Source organism: Gymnoscopelus braueri (assembly GCF_963280865.1).
Source record: "Gymnoscopelus braueri genome assembly, chromosome: 4".
In the NCBI taxonomy this organism is placed as follows: Eukaryota; Metazoa; Chordata; class Actinopteri; order Myctophiformes; family Myctophidae; genus Gymnoscopelus; species Gymnoscopelus braueri.
In genome coordinates this window covers 15,908,287-15,932,018 of record NC_137605.1, presented here as the reverse complement: position 1 = coordinate 15,932,018, position 23,732 = coordinate 15,908,287, and the positions used below count along the sequence as shown (strand labels likewise).

The window sequence follows — 23,732 nt, the reverse complement described above, 5'->3', positions numbered from 1 at the left end:
TTGGTAGACAGTAGATTCCTGAATTATTGGTGATTTTTCAGTCCATGCACTAGATCAGGCTATAAGAGTTGAATGTGCAACACATGGATGGAATGTAAAACCCACCGATCGTGTTTGAATTGCCATGTCAAAAGTATAGGAAACCCGCAGAATGTGTCGTTGGTGGTGATTGACTATAACTGCTCGGCTGTGATGTGGTAATAATGGGATCTGCTGGAGCTGGAGCGCAAATGCACATTGGAGAAACATTGTTCAATTTATGTCTGCGGCATTCTGGTAAAACCGTGAACACGGGCATTTAACATAGATCCGTGAAATAATGAGCTATACATCTTTATCGTCTGATCTCTTCTCTGAGCGACAATAACGTCTTCGATCATCTAAAAAACCATTGAGATACAGTTGAAAACCGTTAGAGATCCAGTGCGCACTCCAGCATCAAACGACGCACAGGTAAGGCATGACATTATTATACATGTATTTATGTCTTAAACAAACAACACGCAACATAGTTTTATACTTTATTGTCATATATGAACGAGTTTCGCATCGAGTTTGAATGCATCGCTATAGATAAAGCCACGGCGATCAAATGAAACATTTGTATGAAAAGCTGCGCCATAGAAAATCCACATAATTATGCAAGGAAGACATGTTCGTCATTCATGGATCAGAAACTGCTTTCACATTGGAATATACCTAATCCTATGGTAGCCTACACTTATAATTAAACTGCTGGAAAAGGACAGCTAGCCGAACTACACACACACACACACACACACACACACACACACACACACACACACACACACACACACACACACACACACACACACACACACACACTGTGGCGCTGAACACCCACGCACTCTTAGTTTAGGCTACTGATATGCAAGTCATGTCCATATAACCATAACCCGCATGCTTGTTCTTTGTAAAAAATGATATTGGAAGGGCAAAACATCTCCATCTATTCAGATTATCATTGCGCAGTATATTGGCAATTGACTGAGGAGAATAAAGCTCTAGCAACCTGTGGCCTGTAGCTAAGATGTTGAAATCCATTTTCTGTAAATATGCACTCACTGTATGTTCATGATGAAAATCATGAACAGTCATACAGTGAACATTATTTCTATATTTTGACCAAACACCTGTTGAAAGGGTTCTATTTCATAACCATCTGAACATATCCATCCACAGAAGTGATGATGGAGCCATTATATTGTGGCTTAACAGGAATGGCATTTGTGTTTAGAAATCAAGGTAACATGTTGTTCCTTCAATTTCTATAGATGCAACAACATCATGATCACACAATTCAGAGTGGCTTGCCCTTCACCTTTGGTTCCATTTCATTCTCACTCTCTCTCTCTCTTGCACACACACACACACACACACACACACACACACACACACACACACACACACACACACACACACACACACACACACACACACACACACACACACACACACACACACACACACACACACACACACACAGCATAGTACTCCTACATGGGAAATAGGCACTGCCCCCTGCCCCCACTTAACTGCATTGATTCAGCAGAACAGCACAATATTGATAACATTCCTCCACTTTTTTTTAATGAATGCATTAGATGCAGACCTGCAAAGAACAAAGATTACACCATATCTTCAGTCAGGGATCCTTGGGGGCATAATTTTACTACTTTTTGACCCGAAAACCGGAGGTTTAAGCCTATTATGTTATTATCATTATGTATTATAATTGCAAGTCTGTAACTGTGGTTATGTACTGTATAGTGGCACCGGGCAGACTTGTGTGGACTGTTGGGACTGCAAGTCCCAATAACCCTGATGCTGTGGTGGTACAAAAAGTACAGTGTCGACTACCTGAAACTCAGACAAGGGATACCCGGACCGACGTCCCTTATTTCTAAGAAAAATAAGTGACGCCCTGAAAAATATAAAATCTCACTGTATATATATGTACAGTTTTTGTATATTATATATTAACAACCTGTATTATAGTATATGTATATGTATATGTATATGTATATGTATATGAGCTGTTTGAACTTGTAAGATGCGTGTCATTGATAGATTTTCCCCAAAAAATAAGTAACCCATTGTGTCTCATATCAGTTAAGGCAGCGGTTCTCAACCAGTGGTCCGGGGACCACCAGTGGTCCGGGGGGCGGTACCAGGGGGTCCCCAGCGAAATTAGTTAACATAGCGTCACAATCATTTTCACCACTTAGCTTTGGCTATTCAAAAATAGTAATTTTGAAAAATCTTGAAAATGTGTGCATATCTTTGAATATATATATATTTATTTTTAATTCAAATCTTTGCTTTTGGGGGTCCATGGCACAAAAACAATTCAGATGGGAGTCCGCAGCCAAATGTGTATCAATTTAGGGGTCCTTGGCATGAAAAAGGTTCAAAACCACTGCAATAAGGAACAAGTCTTTAAGTTTCCAAACAAGGGACGATACCGTATTTCAAGCAACCCTATACTCGCCGGTGACATCCTTTCCGACCTAATTGGTGCAGATTTGGACGCCGACTCCCTGTCTTTCGCTCCACACACACAGCCTCAGAGCTGCAGTGCTGCTATTTCCAAGAGAGTTAGCGGCCTCAACCCACACACGCAATCTGAGAAAGAGACAGAGAAAGGCAGAGCGATGCCTGATTCATGCTCCGTCGTACCACGGTGTCTCATGCGGGAAAATTGCAGATCTACAAGCTCACAAAGTATCGCAGATGCGACGCGCGTTGTGTGGCCTTGTAGATCGTCTATTTTCAGGACGAGGTGTATTAAATCATGCTTGAGGGAGAGAGAAAGAGGAGTGATATAAGGGAGTGAGGCAGAGACTACAGAGAGAGGTTTGAAACAGCTAATGCAGACATACAGTACATACACCTACACTGCCTTTTAGTAGAGTACATTTTTACCCCTTCTTCAACTATTTCACCTGTAAATGTGTTAGTACAATCTTAGGTCAATGCTGTTCCTTTTTCTCTCGCTGACTGTCAGTGTTTTACTGAAATGTGTTGTTCAAACGTGTGTTTGTGGGTCTGTGTGCTTTGGCACTGCCGCCGTTGTGTTGTGTTGTGTTGTGTTGTGTGTGATGTGTGATGTGTGATGTGCTGTGTTGCATTGTGGGTAAGTGCTGGGAGAAATGTACTTGATTCTCTGCCACCCACTCATTGCCCTCCCACTCACGGTCGTCTCCGCATCTATACCTCTGGCTCTTCTCGCTCAACACAATCTCTTAGCTCATTTAAATCCCTACCCTGCATTTATCCCCCCCTCCCCTTCTCTGGTCAGCTTTTTGCAGGAGCTTCTGTTCTTGTAAAAAGGTGTAAGAGCACACTGACAATCAATTCCCATAGCATGCACACGCATGCACGCACGCACGCATGCACGCACGCACACACACACACACAAACAGAGACTCACACGAACACAACTGCATTGTGCAAGGTGTGCATATGCACTTAGATGTGGGTAGGAATTCGAATGGAGTTTCAGGACTAATGAATATAGCAAAAGGAAGGGGAGAGTGTTTCTCGAAGGCCTCTTCTGTAATAAAATCTGTCATTTGTCTTCCAGTAGGTGTGCTGCCACTCAGCCAACGGAATCCACTTCTGAACCACACCATAGGAAATGTGAAGACGACAAACCAGGGAATTGAGCGAGAGCGTTCGACAGGCAGCAGAAGATTGGAGCGTTAGGCAGGAGCCGGAGCTGTTGCTTTTGTACATTCCATTGTTCCGCTCCTCTGAACTTCTCTCAGAAGGTTAGAGGGATGCATGACTGAAACAAGCAGCGCCATCAGCGCTTTCAGCTCCTCCGTCCCGTCCCCCCCCCCCTCGCCCTCCCTGCAACAGATAGGGACGTTTTGGTAATTACATGTAATTATAATTTGTGTGGGAGACAGACCTGCCTCTGTCTATTATTGCAGATAACCTCGAACACAATACCTTTTTGCACATTTGCATATTTCTCAGCAAGACAGATATCCTTTGAACCTCTGCCGCGCGTCAGGCATCGTGTACTTTCACCTGCGCAGAGATGCGTCACGTGTGGAAGCAAAGTGCCCTTCAAGTCCTTGTTCTAATAAGATATGCGATACACTTTCCTTGTTCCGGCGATACAGGCTGTGCTTGTTTTACGGTCTCTCCTAAAGGCCAAGATTCATGTCATTGCTGTATTAGTCATCACTAATTCACAGTATATGTCATAAAGACCCTGTGTTATTTCTCAATCCTATCACAATGAAAACTCTAGGTGCCTGGGAAGTACCTTTTGTATCTGCGTAAACGTTTGGATGCATCATTGTCTCGTTCGGAATAACTTGTCAATGTTTACAAGGCACCTTTTGGTCCAACTCCATTCCTCTGGTGACAACATATGATGTATGTTTGTGCCATTTTGACACAGTGCCATAACAGTTTTTACAATGCATCAAAACACAAAAATATAGAACTATATAGATTTTGATGTTTTTAAAAATTGCCTACAGCTTAAACTAAGCATTTACCCCTAATTTCCAATATCCTGTGTTAGAGTTAAACATTTCACCAGGCTGAGAAGAAACAAAATTGTTTACTTTATTCAGAGATCTCGGGGACAGAGTATTGTTGTTCAAGTGCCACAGCCTATAGGAGCTATATAGGATTGTCCTATTCCTTTGATGATACTTACCTCTAGTAATTGTAGGCCTTTAGTGTTGAAAGCCCACACAGAAGCACAGCAGGAGTTGCGTTATTCTAACAAGGTGTGCAAAAAAAACAACAACAAAAAAACGGGAAAGAGATTAAGTCAACAGCTAAAAAGCAAGAAGATCTCTATGTCCATTTTAGCATCGTAGGAAAGAAAGGGTTTTGGAGGCAAACTATGAAATTGTTCTGCGTTACGAAGTTCAAACAGGAAATAAGAACAATATAAAATACCTCTTTGACCAATGACTGACACCGACAACTTCTATTGTTGATTAACTTTTTACTTGGGCACAACAGAAACACATAGCATTTTCTTAAGAGTGAATTTAGGGTACTAATTAAATTACTTCTACATGAGTGAATAAGGAAATTTTTAAACGACCGCGAACATGGATAAAATTGTCTGCTAAATGCCTAAATTGTAAACTGTACATGCCAGCTGAATATGCCACATGCTATTTTAGTGGCTTAAGCTGCAAAAGCGGATACAGCGTTGCAGCTGCGTTGACTCAACGACAGAAAATAGAGCTTTTAGTCATGTAAAGATGACGCCCACCACCAATCTCCAAATCCTCGCTGCTGTCTCCATACTCGCCCTGCTCGCTGCCCAGATTACCGCCGCCACAGAGACCTCTCCGCTCGCCCTGCCCCCTCCCCAGGACTCACACCTCCCAGGGAGGCCGATCATCGGCCAGTCTGCCCCCCCTAGCCCCCCTCTGCTTCTCCGGGCCCTGCGGGCCGGCACCAGCCCGGCCGCGCTCAGGGGCAGGCCCAAATCCCCCCAGAAACATCCCGAAGATTTCGCCGTGGAGGTGGGGACCCCGGATACGCCGCCGCCCAGGCCCCTGCCCCAGGACATGTTCCCTAAGAACGCGACGACCGCAGATGACGCTCTGGGCCAGGCGTTGGCGGCGGACGTATGTCAGGGCTACTATGACGTCATGGGCCAATACGCCAGCGCCTTCAACTGCTCCAAGGACTCCTTCGTCTACTGCTGCGGCATCTGTCACTTCCGCTTCTGCTGCCCCGAGCGCAGCCATCGCCTGGAGCAGGGCGGCTGCGAGAACCACGACTCCCCCGAGTGGGACCCGCCGCCGCCCGACGCGAGGCCGGCCGCGCTCAGGGGCAGGCCCAAATCCCCCGAGAAACGTCCCGAAACTTTCTCAGAGGAGGAGGAGGCGGCGGGGGGGACCCTGGAGACGCCGCCCAGGCCCTTGGCCCAGGTCAAAACTAAGAACGCCACGGCCGCAGACGACGCTCTGGGCCAGGCGTTGGCGGCCCAAGTGGCCCCGCCGCCGGCGGTGGACGTGTGCCAGGGCTACTACGACGTCATGGGCCAGTACGACAGCGCCTTCAACTGCTCCAAGGACACCTTCGTCTACTGCTGCGGCACCTGTCACTACCGCTTCTGCTGCCCCGACCGCAGCCGGCGCCTGGTGCAGGGCATCTGCAAGAACTACGACTCCCCCGAGTGGGCCAAGCCGCCGCCGCCCGACACGGTGACGCCGGAGGAGACGTCCGACCCGGACGTGGACCCCTTCAAGCAGCAGAGTCACTACACCGGCTTCATCATCGGCGGCGTGATCGTGTTCATGGTGGCGGTCGCCGTAGCCATCAAGGTGGTGTTCAACAAGGTACAGGAAGAAGCTAACCACAGAGACCTCAACATGCCCAGGTGGGTGACAATCTTTAATGACTTACAGTTAATATGTCAGTTGTTTTCAAAGTGGGGGGCCATGGCCCCCAGGGGGGCCGCCAGGGGAGGCCACAGCAGCCAGTTGGGAAGGAGAGGAGGAACCTTTTTGAAAACGTTTGAATAGTAGAGCTAGCAGAGGGGCTGTTTTCTTTTTTCTTTTCTTTTCTTTTTTTGCCATTTCACTATAGAGCATCGCAGTTCCCGCCCACTTCCTGGTTTTTCGTGGTGCCGGAAGGAAAAGCTCAATGCATTTTTCCCATTGACATTTCCAAAAATATTTATATCAATTAATTTAAGCCTCGAATCAAGCCATCCAGGGTCCTGGTGAATCATGACCATAAAACGTTTGATTCTGTGAAAAAACGGCAAAACAGAGGGTATTTATTAAATATAGTATATCATATCATTAAATATAAAATTAAAAAAAATCACAGAAAAAAACGTTTTATGGTCATGATGATGGTCATGTTTTATTGGCTTGATTCTAGGCTTAAATTCATTGATATAAATATTTTTGGAAATGTCAATGGGAAAAATGCATTGAGCTTTTCCTTCCGGCACCACGAAAAACCAGGAAGTGGGCGGGAACTGCGATGCTCTATAGAGGGGCCACAGACAGAGGCTATGGCTTATTTGGGGCTCAGTTATGTAGCTGTGTGTATATAGTATTATACCCTACATCCTGAATGTTTTTATATTTATATTTTGAATTCTCATTGAGAATAAGTTCTGGTTGGTATATATTGATATTACAGTATTGTATTGGAGGTTTGACCTGCAACCCCATTATATGTACTGCCACTGAACTATACTGATTCACACTAGGAGCTGCATGAGCATGTATGCTCGTGCATGTGCTTGTGACGCCATGTGCACAGTTTTACCAGGATACTGTCAGCTCAAGGATACTGTTGAAGTACAATCTACTTTCTAGAACAATGTGTTTTCATGAATGCTTATTCACATCCCTGTTTAGCTCTAATAGTCATGACTCATATCTTCCGGCCACCTCCGCAAATGTATACAGTATATATTCTCTGTATGTGCTTAAATAAACGTCAGAACATGCTGTTTGACAGTGACACTACCATGCTGACATCTTGTTCTCTGAGCATGTATTCGCTTGCAGAGAGCTAAATCAACTGAATGACCAGCCACCACCTCACTATGAGAATAGCTCTTCCGATCACAGCAGAGGTCAACTTAATTCAAAACACATATATTTCAAAAGGTTCTCCATGGAGAAGGGATATAAGAAAATAGATTGACAATAAAAAAATATTATAGACATCAAATTAAAATCCACAGGAGCTTCAATAAAATATTGTTTGAGTTCGGGTGGCGAAGAGGTAAAAGCACTCGCCCACCACCGCAGAGACCTGGGTTAGATTTCCCGGAAGCAGTGCCTCTGGCTGGGCCGGGTGCTCTGACGAACACGATTGGCCGCGTTTTGAGGGTGGAAAGCAGGCAGGGAAGACTGGCTGACCAGCTCAGTGGCCTTGTGGTTACAGTGTCCGCCTTGTGACTGGGAGACTGGGAGGTCGGAAGTTCAAACCCCGGCAGAGACATACCAAAGACTGTAAAAGTGGTATTCAGTGCCTCCCTGCATCAAGGGTTGGATTGGGGGTAAGTCCCCCAGGGTGTACTTGTACATCAAGCTGCCTCCCGCTATGGAAACGGGAGATATGCTCCTGACGTATGGGCCACATGGCCATTGGTTTCCAAGGCTACTTACTTACTGGTTGGTCAGGGTGCCTGTTCAGCTGGGCTGGTCTGGTGACTGTATTGGAGTGGAGGAGCCATGTGGTTGACAGAGACTATGGGGCTGTCCACACCAAGAATGATAATTATAAAGGCAATTATAATGATAATGACATGATCACCCACATTAATGAATGATGAAGTTATGTAAACATGGCAACACTTCACCCATGCTGAACATGTGTTGAACGTTATGTCCTATAAATTCAGATGGATTTTGACTGGCTGTCACTGTCAATGTATCTTTCATCAAATGGAAGTGATTCCAACAATATTGTTCACCGCTATCGTTATAGTTGTGGGGTGGACTCAGCCATCCACTCAATGGTATTTAAAATGACGTATTTATAGGTTTTCTTTTATTATAGGTTTCCAAAAGCCAGGCCATCAGGCTGCTAAATAGGTTCACATGGCTCACTTTATGTATTTTTCACTATAGGTACATTCCCATTCACGTACATTTAATGCATAGTTGATACCTGCTGCTATTTGATGTCATTTATTTGCACAGATTTTTGAGCAAATAAATGTTTGCGCAACAGAATGAATGTTGTATTTGTTGTATATTTGTTTATTTAAAATGTAACTGCAATTTGTCGAGAGCAAAACAACTAAACAAAAACAAACAATTTCACCCACTGAACTGGTGATGTGACACATTGGCGCTGAAGAGGGGCTAAATGTCGGAAAATGTATTCTACTCCTTCTCTCCCTCATATAGCTGTTAATTGCTCCTATTTATGAACACTCAAAATGAGGCTTGAAGGACTCAGGTATTTGGGCCACATTGCTCAGTCTGAGCTTAAAATAATACTATTAGTCATCAAGTGGAACATCATTTATTTTAATAGTTGATGTTATAGCTCATATGCCTGTGTCCTGTATCACTCTAGTGACAATAAAAGTGTAAATTGGTTTAGGGCTTTAATTAGGAGGGATGTTTTCACATTTTGGGCCCTATACTGTTGCCAGATTTTTGGGTCCGATGCCGATTCCTCGGCCACCCAGGTGGCCGATGTTTTGACTGATATTTTGTCCAAAACTGCAAAATATTCTATCAATTTCATTAAGGTTTCTGGGAACATTTAACTTATAAGCAAACAAATAAATATTATTTTGATAGATTTGATAGATACTTCAATAACCTTTTGATAGATAGAATGTGTGTGTGTGTGTATATATATATATATATATATATATATATATATATATATATATATATATATATATATATATATATATATATATATATATATATATATATATATATATATATATATCTCAGGTAGATATAAGTAGATATAAGTAGATATATAGATATAAATATATTTATATATAGACACATATATATATATACATATATATATATATAGGTGTCTAGGTGTTATGTGTGTTTCTGCTGGGATTACAGTACAGTTACGTACAGAGCCGATTTCTCCATCCCCTCTCTCTCTCTCTCTCTCTCTCTCTCTCTCTCTCTCTCTCTCTCTCCTCTCTCTCTCTCTCTCCCTTGCCGGTGTCTCCAAATGCTTGCTCAGGGGGGAGGGCGTTGGATCTCTGCTCTTCATGTTGAATATTATTTAATTGATTTGAATTACATACTGCAAGATTTCATCGTATTATCATTAATGGCAGTCTAGCTCAGAAACAGTGTTTTTCAACAGTCATACGTAGAACAAAGCAAAATCGTTAACTTACCATACAAGTTGAACGCTTAAATTCTATGGCATTTCATTTTTCATAAAACACTTTAAAACAACATAAAAAAGAGGCAGTTTCTCTGATTGAGTAACATTTTCAGTGTTCAAGTATTATGTTACCAACTTATTCATCACAATTTATGTGCTGTAAATTAATTCACAGTTTGCAGCGCTGTTAAATAAATCAATGAATGGAGTACAAGAAGACGCTACTTTAAAGGGACAGATCACTGCAAGAACAACATATTCATTTTTTTTTAAATGAACTTGATCCACACTGCACATAAGAAATGTCCATTGTGGGGTCCAGGGCCCCCCAGGGGTCCTTGGGGGCCAGCTAAATGATTGATAGTTAGGAACCAGAAACAGACCCTTACAAGTCAGTAACTCTGAGACTGTACAAATGGAAGCAAATGGACCCTTCCGTTTCTACCCTCTCAGAGTTAAATTAACACTGATGATTTTACTGATTGGGTTCTAAATGCATATCAAACTGGGCACCCTTGAAATTAAAAAGGTTGAGAATCACTAAAACATGTAAGAAAAAAAATGGCAGTGATCCCCCAGGGGAAATTACTTCTCTCTGCATAGTCTAGCCCTTCTGCAAATGAGTATGAACCTTTTTTCATAAAAATGTTTTTTCCTTTTTTTTATTGATCTGCTTTATTGCTTTATTACTTCATTACTAAAATCACATTGCCTTGATATATTTTTCTCCAGAAACTCAGCCCTATCTTGTGGATATTTGTTCTTCCTTGGCCTTGAACAGTCTCTGTCTCCTTTTATTAGACAGCGTCACCTGGAAGGAAAGAATTTGCACCAACACATTTAGACATTTAAGTTTTCTGAAAAACAAAAATCAAATACGTATTAAAAAATTACAACAAATGTATGTTGCTATATACTGTACATAGCAACAGGAACCCCAAAAGGGGTTCCCGTCTTGAAAGGAGTTACAAAAAGGGGTTCCCGCCCAAAATGGGTTAAACATCGAACGCTATGCTAAAACTGTACTTATTTGTTTATTATTTGAACAATAACCTAAAAAAGTGGCAATGCCCTGTGTTGCTAACATGGAATCATGAATTAACGCCAAGGTCCAAATAAATAACGTTGTTAGGATAATAGATGAGGAAGCGCCACGTGGGTCCGGACCGTGATTATGGCAAACCGCAAACAGGTGCGCTTTGGAAAGGGTTTAGTTTCAGGACAAGAGTTCTAAGTTAATTTCCTTTGTAGGCATCACAGTGGAAAAAGATTAAGGCGGTGAACTTAAAGAAGGTCCAAGGCAGCTCTGTTTAGTTTAAGTAGAAAATCTTTTATTCCATAATAAAGCAAGGCAGTTTAAAAAACGCAGGTGACTTCATCAGGGTCCACTAGTAATGACAGTGTCACACGTCATTAAATAGCGCCCACACTCATCTTCATGTGACATCACCACTTAACCATCAGAACAGAATGCACCTTAATGTGTATGTGAATACACATTACATACCACAATAGAAAACGACACAATAGGAAGTAGACAAAATACATCAGGTTGGAATACAGAGCCCACATGGGAAAAATTTAAAAATAGGAACCACAGTACATATAGGATCTGTCGTATATTAGACCCCAAGATGCTTATATTTAATGAATATTACATGCACGGGCTCCCTGGTTCTCATGCTGTTTTATTTGTACTTGTTACTGAATAAATCGAATGCTGATCCGACCTGTCTGGACGTCTTCTCCACTTTATTCCAAGCAGGCCTGGTAACCCGCAGTCCAGTACAGATTCGACAGATCAAAATAGCATCAATAAACAAGACAACATACTGGCTGAGTAGCCTGTTATTAGAGAAATGGGGAGAAGTCAATGTCATCATTAAGACCAGAGAATGTTGTTGCTTTAAGCGTGATTATCCCAAATGTTTCTCTTTGGAGTAGCTGTTTGAGACTGTCACCCCCCCCTCTTACAGACCTGGGAATGACCATGATTTTTTAATTGTTTGGATATGCGTGTCCAGCTGCCTAAATTGTTTGGATTTGTGTGTCCGGATTGGGAATCCCAACTACCCCATGTGGCAGAACACTACAAGGCAGCTGGACAAACAAATCCAAACAATTTAAAAATCATGGTTATTGAGGTCATTCCCAGGTCTGTAAGAACAGTCTCAAACAGCTACTCCAAAGAGAAACATTTTGGATAATCACGTTTTAAGCGACAATATTCTCTGGTCTTAATGATTGACATTGACTTCTCCCCATTTCTCTAATAACATCTCTTGATCCTATATGTAATGTGGTTCCTTTTTTCCCCCTTTTTTTTCTCTATTTCCTATTGTGCAGTTTTCTATTGTGGTATGTAATGTGTATTCACGCACGCATTAAGGTGCATTCTGTTCTGATGGTTATAGATGGTGATGTCACGTGAAGATGATTGTGGGCACTATTTTAATGACGTGTGACACTGTCATTACTAGTGGACCCTGATGAAGGCCTCTGGCCGAAACGCGTTGTTCACCTGCGTTTTTTAAACTTCCTTGCTTTATTATGGAATAAAAGATGTTCTACTTGAACTGAACAGAGCTGCCTTGAACCTTCTTTAAGTTCACCGCCTTATTTCTTTCCACTGTGATGCCTGCAAAGGAAATGAACTTAGAACTCTTGTCCTGAAACTAAACCCTTTCCAAAGCGCACCTGTTTGCGGTTTGCCATAATCACGGTCCGGACCCACGTGGCGTGGAACCATAACTTTACATTGATTGAATAGGTGTGAGTTTTCACATCATAAATCAACTTCAGATTCCACTTCAACTTTATTGTCACATCCCAAGTATTTACAGATTATAAAGATTGGGTGACATATTTCTTCTGTACAAGCTCCCAACATTTTGCAGTTTCAAGAAAAGCATCACAAGGGTAGAGAATAGAAAAAGAAATGAAGTCAGATGACAACAAGACACAATGCCAAATAGACTATAAGTTGCATGTTCAAACTAGAAATTAAATAAAATGAAACAGTACATGACTTCTTGTGCAAATATGAATAGCAGCTGGTATAGAATGATTAACCCACTGTTGTCTTGTGTGGTTTATGTGTTGTATGTGCTCAGAGCTCTGGTGGACATGTTGCGTCATCAGTCCAGTCCAGTCCAGCAAGATGAGAGAAATAACAGTGTGGCGCTGACCGTCGGAGACGGACACGGGACGCTCGGCAGACCTCCCAAAAACCAGTACGCCCCGGGCCTGCCCAGCAAGGACAACAGATGTAAGAGTCTCTAGGGCTTACAGAGCTGCACTGACAACTTAAAAACCATCTAGACTTAATAAACTGGACCTGATTTGGCTCTGTAGGCTACTCGGAACGCTTTTTTCCATCTACACGGAATCTCTAAAAATATAGCTGACCTACAAGCTCACAACTCGTTGAGATGCGACGTGTTGTGAGCTTGTAGATCAGCTATTGTTGGCTGATGTTCCTACTATGGATCAAGTTCAAGTGGTTAAAGGAGCATGTCTACAATGTATGTAGTCTCAGATTTTCAGTGTAGTCACTGATTCTTCACTGATTCTCAAAGAGGAGTTATTTTTTCCCGGTAATGAGGTGTGGTGGTAATGTATAGTGGTGCTTGTAATGTAGGTGGTAATGTAGTGTGGTGGTAATGCTTTGTTTTGTTTTGGATTCTGAAAATAATCTTCAGCAATCTTTAAGGAACACTTCACCCTTAGCCTGGTAAACCCTCCCTCCGGAAATCTCATTTCTATTTGATTCCAGGAGTGAGTCTGGCCTTATCGCCCATTCTGCAATATTGGCTGTGTATGCCAAACCTGTGCCAAACGGCCGAGCCTATCAGCGTCGTCGCTCATTGTTCTGTGATTGACAGCTTACGTTGGCCAATCAGGTGGCGAGTTCGAGTGAGCCCAAAACACGAACGGCAGCCATCTTTTTCTTGTGCGCTATAATCTCCGCTATTTTTTTACTTCTAAAAGCTCTCTAACTTCTATTTTGAGGCACGGAATTTACTTATAAGATATCGTTTGGATAGAATTTAGTTGTTTAACTTCATACATGTGGTCAATTAATCATGACAAAGCCTATTTAAATTTTTTTTTTTAGAGAACCGGTAGGGGCAGGCAGTGACACCCATGTATCCGAATAAGGCAACCCATTTTGGGCATTCGCCGTCTCAAAAGTCCCATTGCGTCACATTAGACTGGTGAACTGCTGATTGGCTGAAGGGGAAAAATTATCATTGGCTGAAGGGGTTGTCAGTCAACGGTATTACTCCCGCCCAACTCCAGCCCACAGCCAATATTGCAGAATGGGCGATAAGGCCAGACTCACTCCTGGAATCAAATAGAAATGAGATTTCCGGAGGGAGGGTTTACCAGGCTACTTCACCCTTACTTTCACACTTTTTTTTTTTTTTTTTTATATTTTTAATATATATATATATATATATATATATATATATATATATATATATATATATATATATAATTGGTCCTCACTAATGCTCATTATATGATGGTACCATGGTCTACTCTGTGGAAAGTTCAGAAACCTGCCTACCAATTACGTAAATGATTGGATTCCAAGCTAAAAGGAAATCACAGCATTCCTCTTCCTGGAAAGTCAGCCAACTGAAATAGAAGTCACTGTTGTAGAAATTTAAATATGTTTTTTAAAAGTTTGATAACTATAAACTATACCACCACCATGTCATCGGTAGGCTGAGCACATTTTCCAACCTTACACAGTCCACCTCCGAGACACCTTGTAGACAGAAATGGCTCCATCCTATAGCGAGCATTAGTGAGGACCCAATATTACATTGATGTTGAAAAAGGTTACTTTAATTCTCAATATGCCTGGCAGTATTCGTTAATCAGGCTGCAAACCGTGCTACTGTATATTTTCCATGTCATTTCACAAAGCTGTATGCCAGCGGTATAACGTGTTTTGATCATTTACAAGTCACAGTATACTTTACATTACTGCTGACAAGTTTCCAAAACATATTTTATTGTTGGAATATATTAGCCTGGGATCCAGCCTGCTTCGCTACGTTCGGCGGACTTTTTTTTCTCTCTTCGCTTCTCAGTCTGGAAAGCACCCTATCTCCAAGGGAGGCGGGACATGGCATACGGCTGGAATCGAACCGTGGCTTCTGATTGGTCTGTGGTGCGGGGCGGGACAAAAAAAACAGTGTGATCGGTGTGATTCGTCATTCGTTTGAACAACATCCAATAAGCAACGACATTGCCTAACGTAACATATGTAGTTCCAGTGTAGTTCTGCAAAACAAGTCAATAGGGTGCTTTCCAGACTGAGGAGCGAAGAGAGAAAAAAAAGTACGTCGAACGTAGCGAAGCAGGCTGGATACCAGGCTAGGAATATATGCCTGATTTCTCTATTTTGCTTACCCAGAATACCCACCTAAAAATCCTCTGCTTCTCTAGCTGATTTGTCTTATTATGGATTATGGAGTTATGGATGCTTGAATTAAATTTAACTAAACAATCTTTTCTCCAGGTACTATTTTCAGCTAGACTTTTCAAATCAAACTGCATTTATACACAACAATAATGTTACATTGCCAAAAAAAACTAAAGCGACAGAAATTTTCCCAAGCCACTTAGGGTTAGTATATGTTCTGCAAGTAGATTTTTGTACCATACTGAAATGAATGGAAACCAATTGCTTCCTTGTTTTCAGCAATTCAATTATACTGTGACATGTAGTCAATGGGCTAAACTTGCAATACCGCTGGTATGGTCCTTTAATAATATTAGGAGTATGTTCCTTGCGGCGATGAACTGCCCTTTTAATTAAAGTTTCTATTCAAAGGAATGGGGCTGTGCTCAGAATGAGGATATTTGGTATATTTAATTCAGCAAAATCTCTTCACTCAGCTATTATGTCTGAATGAGTGTGCTGAAGAACTGTCTAAAATAAGTAAGGTAAAAATAAATGGGTTAAAAAAGGTTTTGTCTGTGACAATCATACATTGTGAAATATATTCCTCATGAATGTGTATGACTGACCAAAATCATTTTCAAATATTCTACTGGTCTTAATAATGACACCTGGGGGACACCAATCAACAAAGTACAAGGGGTTTAAGTGGTTAAAATAGGATAAGACGCATCACTGTTTAGCTAACTAGACCAAAGGTATCAATAACTATCTATCCACCGCAGTTGGCTTGGCAACCAAGAGAACACAGACCATGCTTCATGGTAATTATAAGCACAATCTTTGATCCGCACGACCTGGAATATTAATTATTGTATTTAGATGGAGGTAAAGGTGGAGATGCTCCAGTAAAGATTAAAATGATAATCATGTTAAATAAGTAAACTTCAAACTGGTTAACATCTATTGTGTGAGCATGAGCCGCTGATCCACCTCTCATTACCATATGTTATTTGACTTGCAGTGGGGAATCTGCAGCACAATTTCATCCACTCCGGCTCCAGTCCCAAGCACACGGCCACTATCGGTAAGTCAGCTGGTGGCATTCACGGTGTTAATCGCTGCGCTTGGTTCACCTCATTTAGTTTAGTTTCATGCTTATTCATCTCAACAATGACTCTGATTATCGTCAGACTGACTGGTACTCTAGAAAAACAAGTAAAAGTCGGTGTACTGCGTGTCCTCACATCTGAATACATAGCTGATCTGCATAACAAGTGTCTATACAAAAGAGGCAATCTCACTGAATATAATTAAGCTTCCTGCTCCCATTTGGCGAAATTACCTTACTCCTGGTTGCTTGTATGTGATGGAAGACTTGCAGCTTATTTGAGTCACGCTTGAATAAGAACATCATCAGCAATGTGTCTAAATGTGAATGTAAATATCATGGAATGATTTAGGACAGGGGTGGGCAATCACCTCTCTTTGATCTACCAGGTGATCATTCAGACTTAATCTGGTTTCCAGGCTAGATCAGACTGGGCTATTGAGCTGTTTGATCAACTGAGTTGATCAAAGACAAGCATTATTAACCATTATTGTTTGATGTGCATAAAACTTTTCTTCCCAGATAGTCAGAATTTAACTTACCCTCATTATTCATATTAAATGATTGGCCCATTCTTTGTTAAGTTTTATTATAATATTTTTTGAAATATTCTATGCTTGTACTATTCTAATTAACAGCTTATAATGAGTGATAAAAGCAGTGGTGGTTTTCATTATCTGGCACTGCGTGATCGCGCCAGCCTGGGAAAATAGCTTAGTGATCGTGTGCCTGAAAAGGTTGCCCCACCCCTGATTTAGGATGTAGATTTCCAAAGAACTAGGTTTGTATTTGGAGTGGTCTAAAATATAAATTTGAGTGTTCCAATAACCACATGAACCTATTCTGGTTCATGCAGTGCGAAGTGTCGTGAGCTTGTAGATCTGCTATTTTCACCGAATATACATTTATTTAGTAAAGCGAAAATAAGAGGGGAGACTATAATAGAGCCCTGGGGGACTCCGGTCAACTAAGTATATAGGGCTTAAGTGGTTAATCCATTAAGACCTGAAGCCGATTCTACATGTCTCCTAAATCCCAACAGTTTTCTGAAAAACGTATGTTTCTATATCAGTGGTGCTCAATCTTTTTCATGTCAAGGACCCCCAAAATGATATGCATTTGGCCGCCAACCCCATCTCAAAATATTTTGTTCCAGGGACCCCCAGAAGCAAAGATTTGAGTTAAAAATGTTCACTTTAAAAGAATATATATTCAAAGATTTATATTTTCATGATTTTTCAAAAATAGCAGATCTACAAGCTCGTTCCAGGTCTTAAGTGGTTAAATGGTAAGAGGATGGTGTCATATGTAATGTTTTGGTGTGTGCAGAACGTACCCCTCGGATGAACAATGCCCAGATGGTGGGCGGAGGAACCTTGCTCTCCAGCAAGCACAACAACACCAAATCCCAGCCTGCGTTCCACCACTCTCTGCACAACCTGGCCCAGCTTCCTCCTTCCTATGACAGCGTCATCAAGCCTGAGCTCAACAGATACTCCTCGCTCAAGCGACTGGGTCAGAAACAACACTATTATATGTATTGTATATACAGGGTGACCATTCCTTTGTTCTGCAGAATACATTTTGTTTTGGCTTAGAAGGTACTTGACAACATCCTTGCACCCTCATCTGAGAAGTCTTATTACTGTACAACACAAGTCTTATTACAACACAAGTCTTATTACAACACAAGTCTTATTACAACACAAGTCTTATTACTGTACAACACAAGTCTTATTACTCTACAACACAAATCTTATTACTGTACAACGCAAGTCTTATTACTATACAACACAAGTCTTATTACTATACAACACAAGTCTTATTACTGTACAACACAAGTCTTATTACAACACAAGTCTTATTACAACACAAGTCTTATTACAACACAAGTCTTATTAGTTTACAACACAAGTCTTATTACTGTACAACACAAGTCCTCTTTCCTGCAAAACTCAGCATTACCTCAACAACGTATAGTGCACAATGTGTTACACATCACGTGCTAGTAAAATGGTACTCTACAGAACAACATGAAGTATTTGTATAGCTAAGCTCTCTATATTTTCACATTATTCCTTCAGATTTCTATGCCAGGTCTCAACTGAAAAAGACTTTTAATCTTATTAGTCAAACCACCTGGTCAAATGGTTGAATAAGAAAACACATGTTTTCTTTGCCTTGCAGAGAAGGGTCTCGACGAGTATTCGTCTGGCTACTGCACCACAAAGCGCCGGCCCCACACGGCCCAGCCGGCCCTGCAGTCCTCCCAGCACCACCTCCACTGGGGCGGGGACTACACCCTCGGCGGGAGAGGAACCCTGCCCAGGCACGCCGTCCGGCCCTGGATACCCCCTCCCTCCATGCCTCCCATCTCGCCCACCCCGAACCCGTACCCGCTGGAGCCCCCGGAGACGCAGTACAACCCCAACTATGACACCCTGTCCAAGCCCGCCAGGAAGGTGAAACCTCAAGATCAGATGATCAGATCTCAAGATCAGATGCTGAACATGGGCGACGTTCCGGGGAACACCGGCACCCTGTCCCGGCTCTCAAAGAACCAGCAGCACCAGTACTACAAAGCGATGGCCGCCGCCACCGCCTCCTCCAATAAGAACTCCAACACGCAGACGCTCACGCGCAAAAGAGACCAGCAGGAGAGGCAGCTCATGTCCCCCGACCACCTGGAGGAGAGGATGGGGGGGATGAGTCACCCCATGGTCGACCCTTACGCCCTTCCTCCCGGCGGAGGTGCGATGGTGCCCACCCTGCCCCGCCAGAAGGCCCAGTCGCAGCAGAACGTCTGCGCCACGCCCGCTCTCGACCGCCACCACATGATCAAGATGAACTCTCACCCCACCTCTGGCAGGGAGCAAGACCGGAGCGCCGCCATGACGGGGCACATGGGCGGTGGCATGGGCGGTGGCATGGGCGGTGGCATGGGCTGGGCGGGGGAGATGCCGGGAAATGGAGGTGGAGGCGGAGGCGGCGGCGGCGGCGGCGGCGGCGGCGGCGGCAGCGGAGGCGGAGGCGGAGGCGCCGGGGTGGTCATGGGAACTGGGACGATAGGGGGCCACAGCGCTAGGAGGATGGCGTTCGCGTCCAAGAGGCAGAACACTATTGAGCAGTTGCATTTTATACCCGGAGGGGGCAATGGAGGGTCGACAGGAAGCGGGAGTGGCAGCCAGGGTATCAGGACAGGGAGTAAGAATGAGGTGACGGTGTGAGGGGTTTGTGCCTCATGTAAGAGTTTGCCCCTTATTTACCATTTTAGGAACAGGCCACCCTTCTACATTTACTATTACAGTACATAATATTACAATCACACCCTTTAGTGAGGTAGTTAAGTAGGGCAACTTCAATTTCAGTGTGTCAGTGGGCTTAAGGTATGTAGTTTTGCTAGAGAAGACCTATACCAACAACTAGTATTCTCGGGTAATTAAATAAGATTATTCATAAGCTTAAAGTTCAAGGCAGGGACTATATGTTCCATTTTTGTAATATAGTATGTGATTGCCTACATTAGCCATATTTCGTAACAGAATTTGCGATATCGCCATACACATTGGTGCCATAGCATTATATACCTTGTAGAAACAATAGAAGGGGTGAAATAAGACCATCAAAAAAGTGTTGCTTGTGACTGTGGTCTTTTTTATATGTCTTTTAAAAAAAGAACTCAGGAGCCATATTAGACAGGGAACCAGAAGATATCAGAAAAGCGAGGACAGGGAACAGTCTGTGAAGAGGACCTCATGTGGAATATTATCAAAGCATTTCATTAACGCCTGCTAAGTACTGCATTTTCTGACTCGCTGAAACCTCACTGTCAACCATTTCCAAAACCCGGGGAATAGAGCCCTGGAGAGACATGGGAAATGACTGAACTGGCTGCGGCGAGGAGTCAGGCAGATCGGACTCTATACTCTGTGGACTGAGAGCCCGCCGCGCCTCACCCTGGCACGGGAAGATAGAACTGCTGATTACTGTTACTTCCTGTGCCAACAAGTTGTCGAGGTGGCGGGTGCCGCTCAGATCTCACACTCCAACCTACTGGGACACGGCAGTCTGAGAAGCCCCCCCAGTGTCTGTCCATGAACCCAAATAACCAATCAGCTGCCTGGGTTGCCTATAGCGTTCCATGTGTCCTTAGAATCTACTCGACCCAGGATTAAGTAAACGCTCAGAGATACTGCTCACTGTTACATTTGAAGAGTGTACGTTGATAATTAGGTTACACCAGGGGCAACGGTTTTCTAACGTTCTCAACTCAAGATCAGGACCTTATTGCAAAAATAAGGTGGTTGCCAAATAATACAGAGCCATGAGTTGTGTTATTTACCATGAAACCCTCTTGACGTGGAAATATACACATTAATCAAGAAATTGAATAGCACAGATGTTTTCTATTTAGTTTGCCGGTAACTTGTTTTCACGTAGGTGGTACAGGGAAACAGAGGGATTAGCTGACAGAGCACAATTTATTGAATAGATCACGATGTAGAGGTTGCACTTACACAACTGTCCTTAAAAAGCCATTTTACGGAGATACAACAAAGATACCACAGAGGAAGGTGGTCTGACAATCACCATATTACCGTATTAATCTCGCCAGGTGACGCACATTACTGTACAGTTGAATGGATTGAGTCAGTAGAGTTGGACAGGGGAGTGGGTCAAGGATAACGCCTTCTCCAAGATGGCTCAATGTGCCACAAGAGACTGGGATGGTCAGGATGCCCTTTCTGTCCCCAAACCGATGTCCTTGCTGTATCATAGCGCACTTCAGCCATTATAAGTACAAAAAATATATATATATACCACCTTCAATAATAATGCTTCTCAATACTAAGGGCTATCCTATATAGTATGTGCTATCTGTGGTCCATATGAAAAATGGTATCTCTTTCTCTTGATTTTGTGTTGATATTGTCATGATGTATTGCGTATTAGTGTGTAACGAGACAAAAGCAACACAAGCGCAGTTTTAAGCACAGTTTAAAGAGACTCTTGAGACAAAATTTTGCACAAAACTACCGTATATCCCCAGATACAATATATTTGCACCAGATACAAAGCTATATTTGTATCGTGTCCTCACGGTTTACATTCTGTGGGCAGCGAGGTCTGCCAGTGTGACTGACCAGTGAGATGCATTGTATTGAGAGATGATATTTTTTTGTGTGAGCAGAAAGAAATCAGAGATAGTGACTCTGATTTAAAGGAAGAAAACATTGACGGTGCATGGTTTTTATTCGGTCAGCTGTGAGGGTACAGAAATGACATGTCGATAAAAAAGAAACATAATTCATTTGGGCAATCTTCCTATACACATGCAGTGCTAAATGTAGTTGTTATGAATATGATGGAGGTGTTCTTATTAATGATTATTATATTAACATTATTGTATATATTATTGTTATTATTGACAATTATCTTATGATGTGATGTTCTTTTACTTGGTGCGGTTTAAGTGTTTATTGTTTTTTAGATAACTAGCATTCCTCATGACTAGTGTTTTGTTTGTTTGTTTGTTTGTTTGTTTGTTTTATTTTTTATTTATTTTCATCATGTCATAAAATACGACTTTCAAAAGAAATGTTGGTAAATGTTGATGCATGCTGGCTCCATTTCACTGAGAGGCATTGACAATATGCCTGGATTTATGGTCATTGATTGTAAATGAACAATATCCAGCTGTACGTTATAGTGCCTAGACATTGGCCTTATAACTTTTTGAATCTTAAAATGATTGCTTAAGTCTCCACTAGTACAAGAAAAAATAAGAAAAATCCTTATAGAAGTATAAAATGAAAGCATAGTTGCAGCCTTTTCCAATGTATGAGTGTACAATAGACAGCAAAGAAAGGGCCACACTTGATCAATGCCACTAGATGGGAGACATGTGTTGTCTCTGTTATCACAGTAACCTCTGGGTTCAAACCCATGATGCCATATCAAATGTGTGATGGGATGAATGTTTATTACCCAGGTTGGTAGAATTAGGGAGAGGGTGTTTAACCACTTAAACCCTCTATACTGTAGTTAGTCGTCCAGGGGTCAGCTCTGTACTTGCTCCGCTCTTTCCCCCCCCCTCTACACCAAAAGTCTTTGCCGAAAATAGCCACGTGTGGTTGTGTGAGCTCACAGCTATTTTCTGTGAATGTTCCCCCAAGAATAGGGACGTTAGGGTTCAAGTGGTTAACGGCGCCCTGAATGTTTTGACCAGAGTCTAAAATCGTACTTGTCGTGTCGCCTGATGAAAACGCATCCCGTTTTTCGGGTTGAAAACCAGTTATTTTCCTCGAGCGACATGATCATGCTATAAAGTATAAATTAGCCACAACCGTGTCTTTTTCAGGGAAATAGAGAGGACATACTGTAGTTGTAGATTTTTTAAAAATAAGATAAAGCCACTAAAGGTCTGTAGCAAAGTCTGTAATATCTCACAAGCCATATCCATCGAAGAAAAAAAAGTCAACACAATTTTATAAATGTTAACCTAATTTGTGCGAGTATTGTATTTTGTATAGCTAGTACAATCAGAATATTTTAATGAGTGCTCTCTACGACATTAATTTGAAAGTTCAAGCAAATTCTGTGTTAGTATTTAATGAGTTGTATAGTGCGAAGCTCATAACATTTTGTTGTCTTTCTATTGTCATAACCTATTTTGTGGCAAAAGCCGGGACATTTCTTTCTAAGGATTGAGAACTGAAACATGTAAGGGAGCTCAAACTTTTGATATTTTTCAGAAGGAAATGTCTGAATATGGTGTGTGTTCTTTCATTTCTGTTATGAAATGTGGAGGGTGGATGGTGGACAATGGAAAGAGGAACTCGTTGAGAGTGTATTTTGTATGGATAGGGTCAGGACTGTGTCCAGCGATGAAACCCATGGATCTATTTTCATGACTATAATTTTGAAAGTAATCTTTTTGTTATTGTTAAATGCATTTGATCCCCTTGGATACAATGGTGAGTTACACAGAATTTGTATAATAAAGTTGGTAGGGGGAAAAAAATGATATACTTGTCATTTGTTATAGATTATGAAATTGCTCACATGGAGGACAGTAACTCACTGTTCTTGTCATTATACGCATGTCATTATGGTCAAAAAGTTTCAAAAATGTAAAAATAACTTTCAGGATAAAAAAAAAAAAGCCAATCTACAAGCTCACTCTATGACAATGCGAGAGTGACACTTTTGTTTAAGCCATTTGACAATAGGTGGGTGGCAGCCAGAGCCTTTGGCTATTTGGTGATCCTTGGCATGTAAACATTTGGGAACCTGGTTTAGGTTACTGGGTCCCATTTAAGCCTTTTAAATAAGTTG

General features: G+C 42.1%; 1 protein-coding gene across 1 annotated transcript; it reads left to right on the top strand.

Moving 5' to 3' along the window:
• Positions 1–5,264: 5,264 nt before the first annotated feature.
• On the top strand, positions 5,265–19,621 carry shisa7a (shisa family member 7a; the record flags this gene model as incomplete). The annotated part of the gene is made up of 5 exons (XM_080425786.1): positions 5,265–6,394; positions 12,978–13,132; positions 16,308–16,370; positions 17,724–17,909; positions 18,582–19,621. The coding sequence occupies 5 exons, from the start codon at positions 5,265–5,267 to the stop codon at positions 19,619–19,621; spliced, it is 2,574 nt and encodes an 857-aa protein (XP_080281912.1).
• Positions 19,622–23,732: the final 4,111 nt, after the last annotated feature.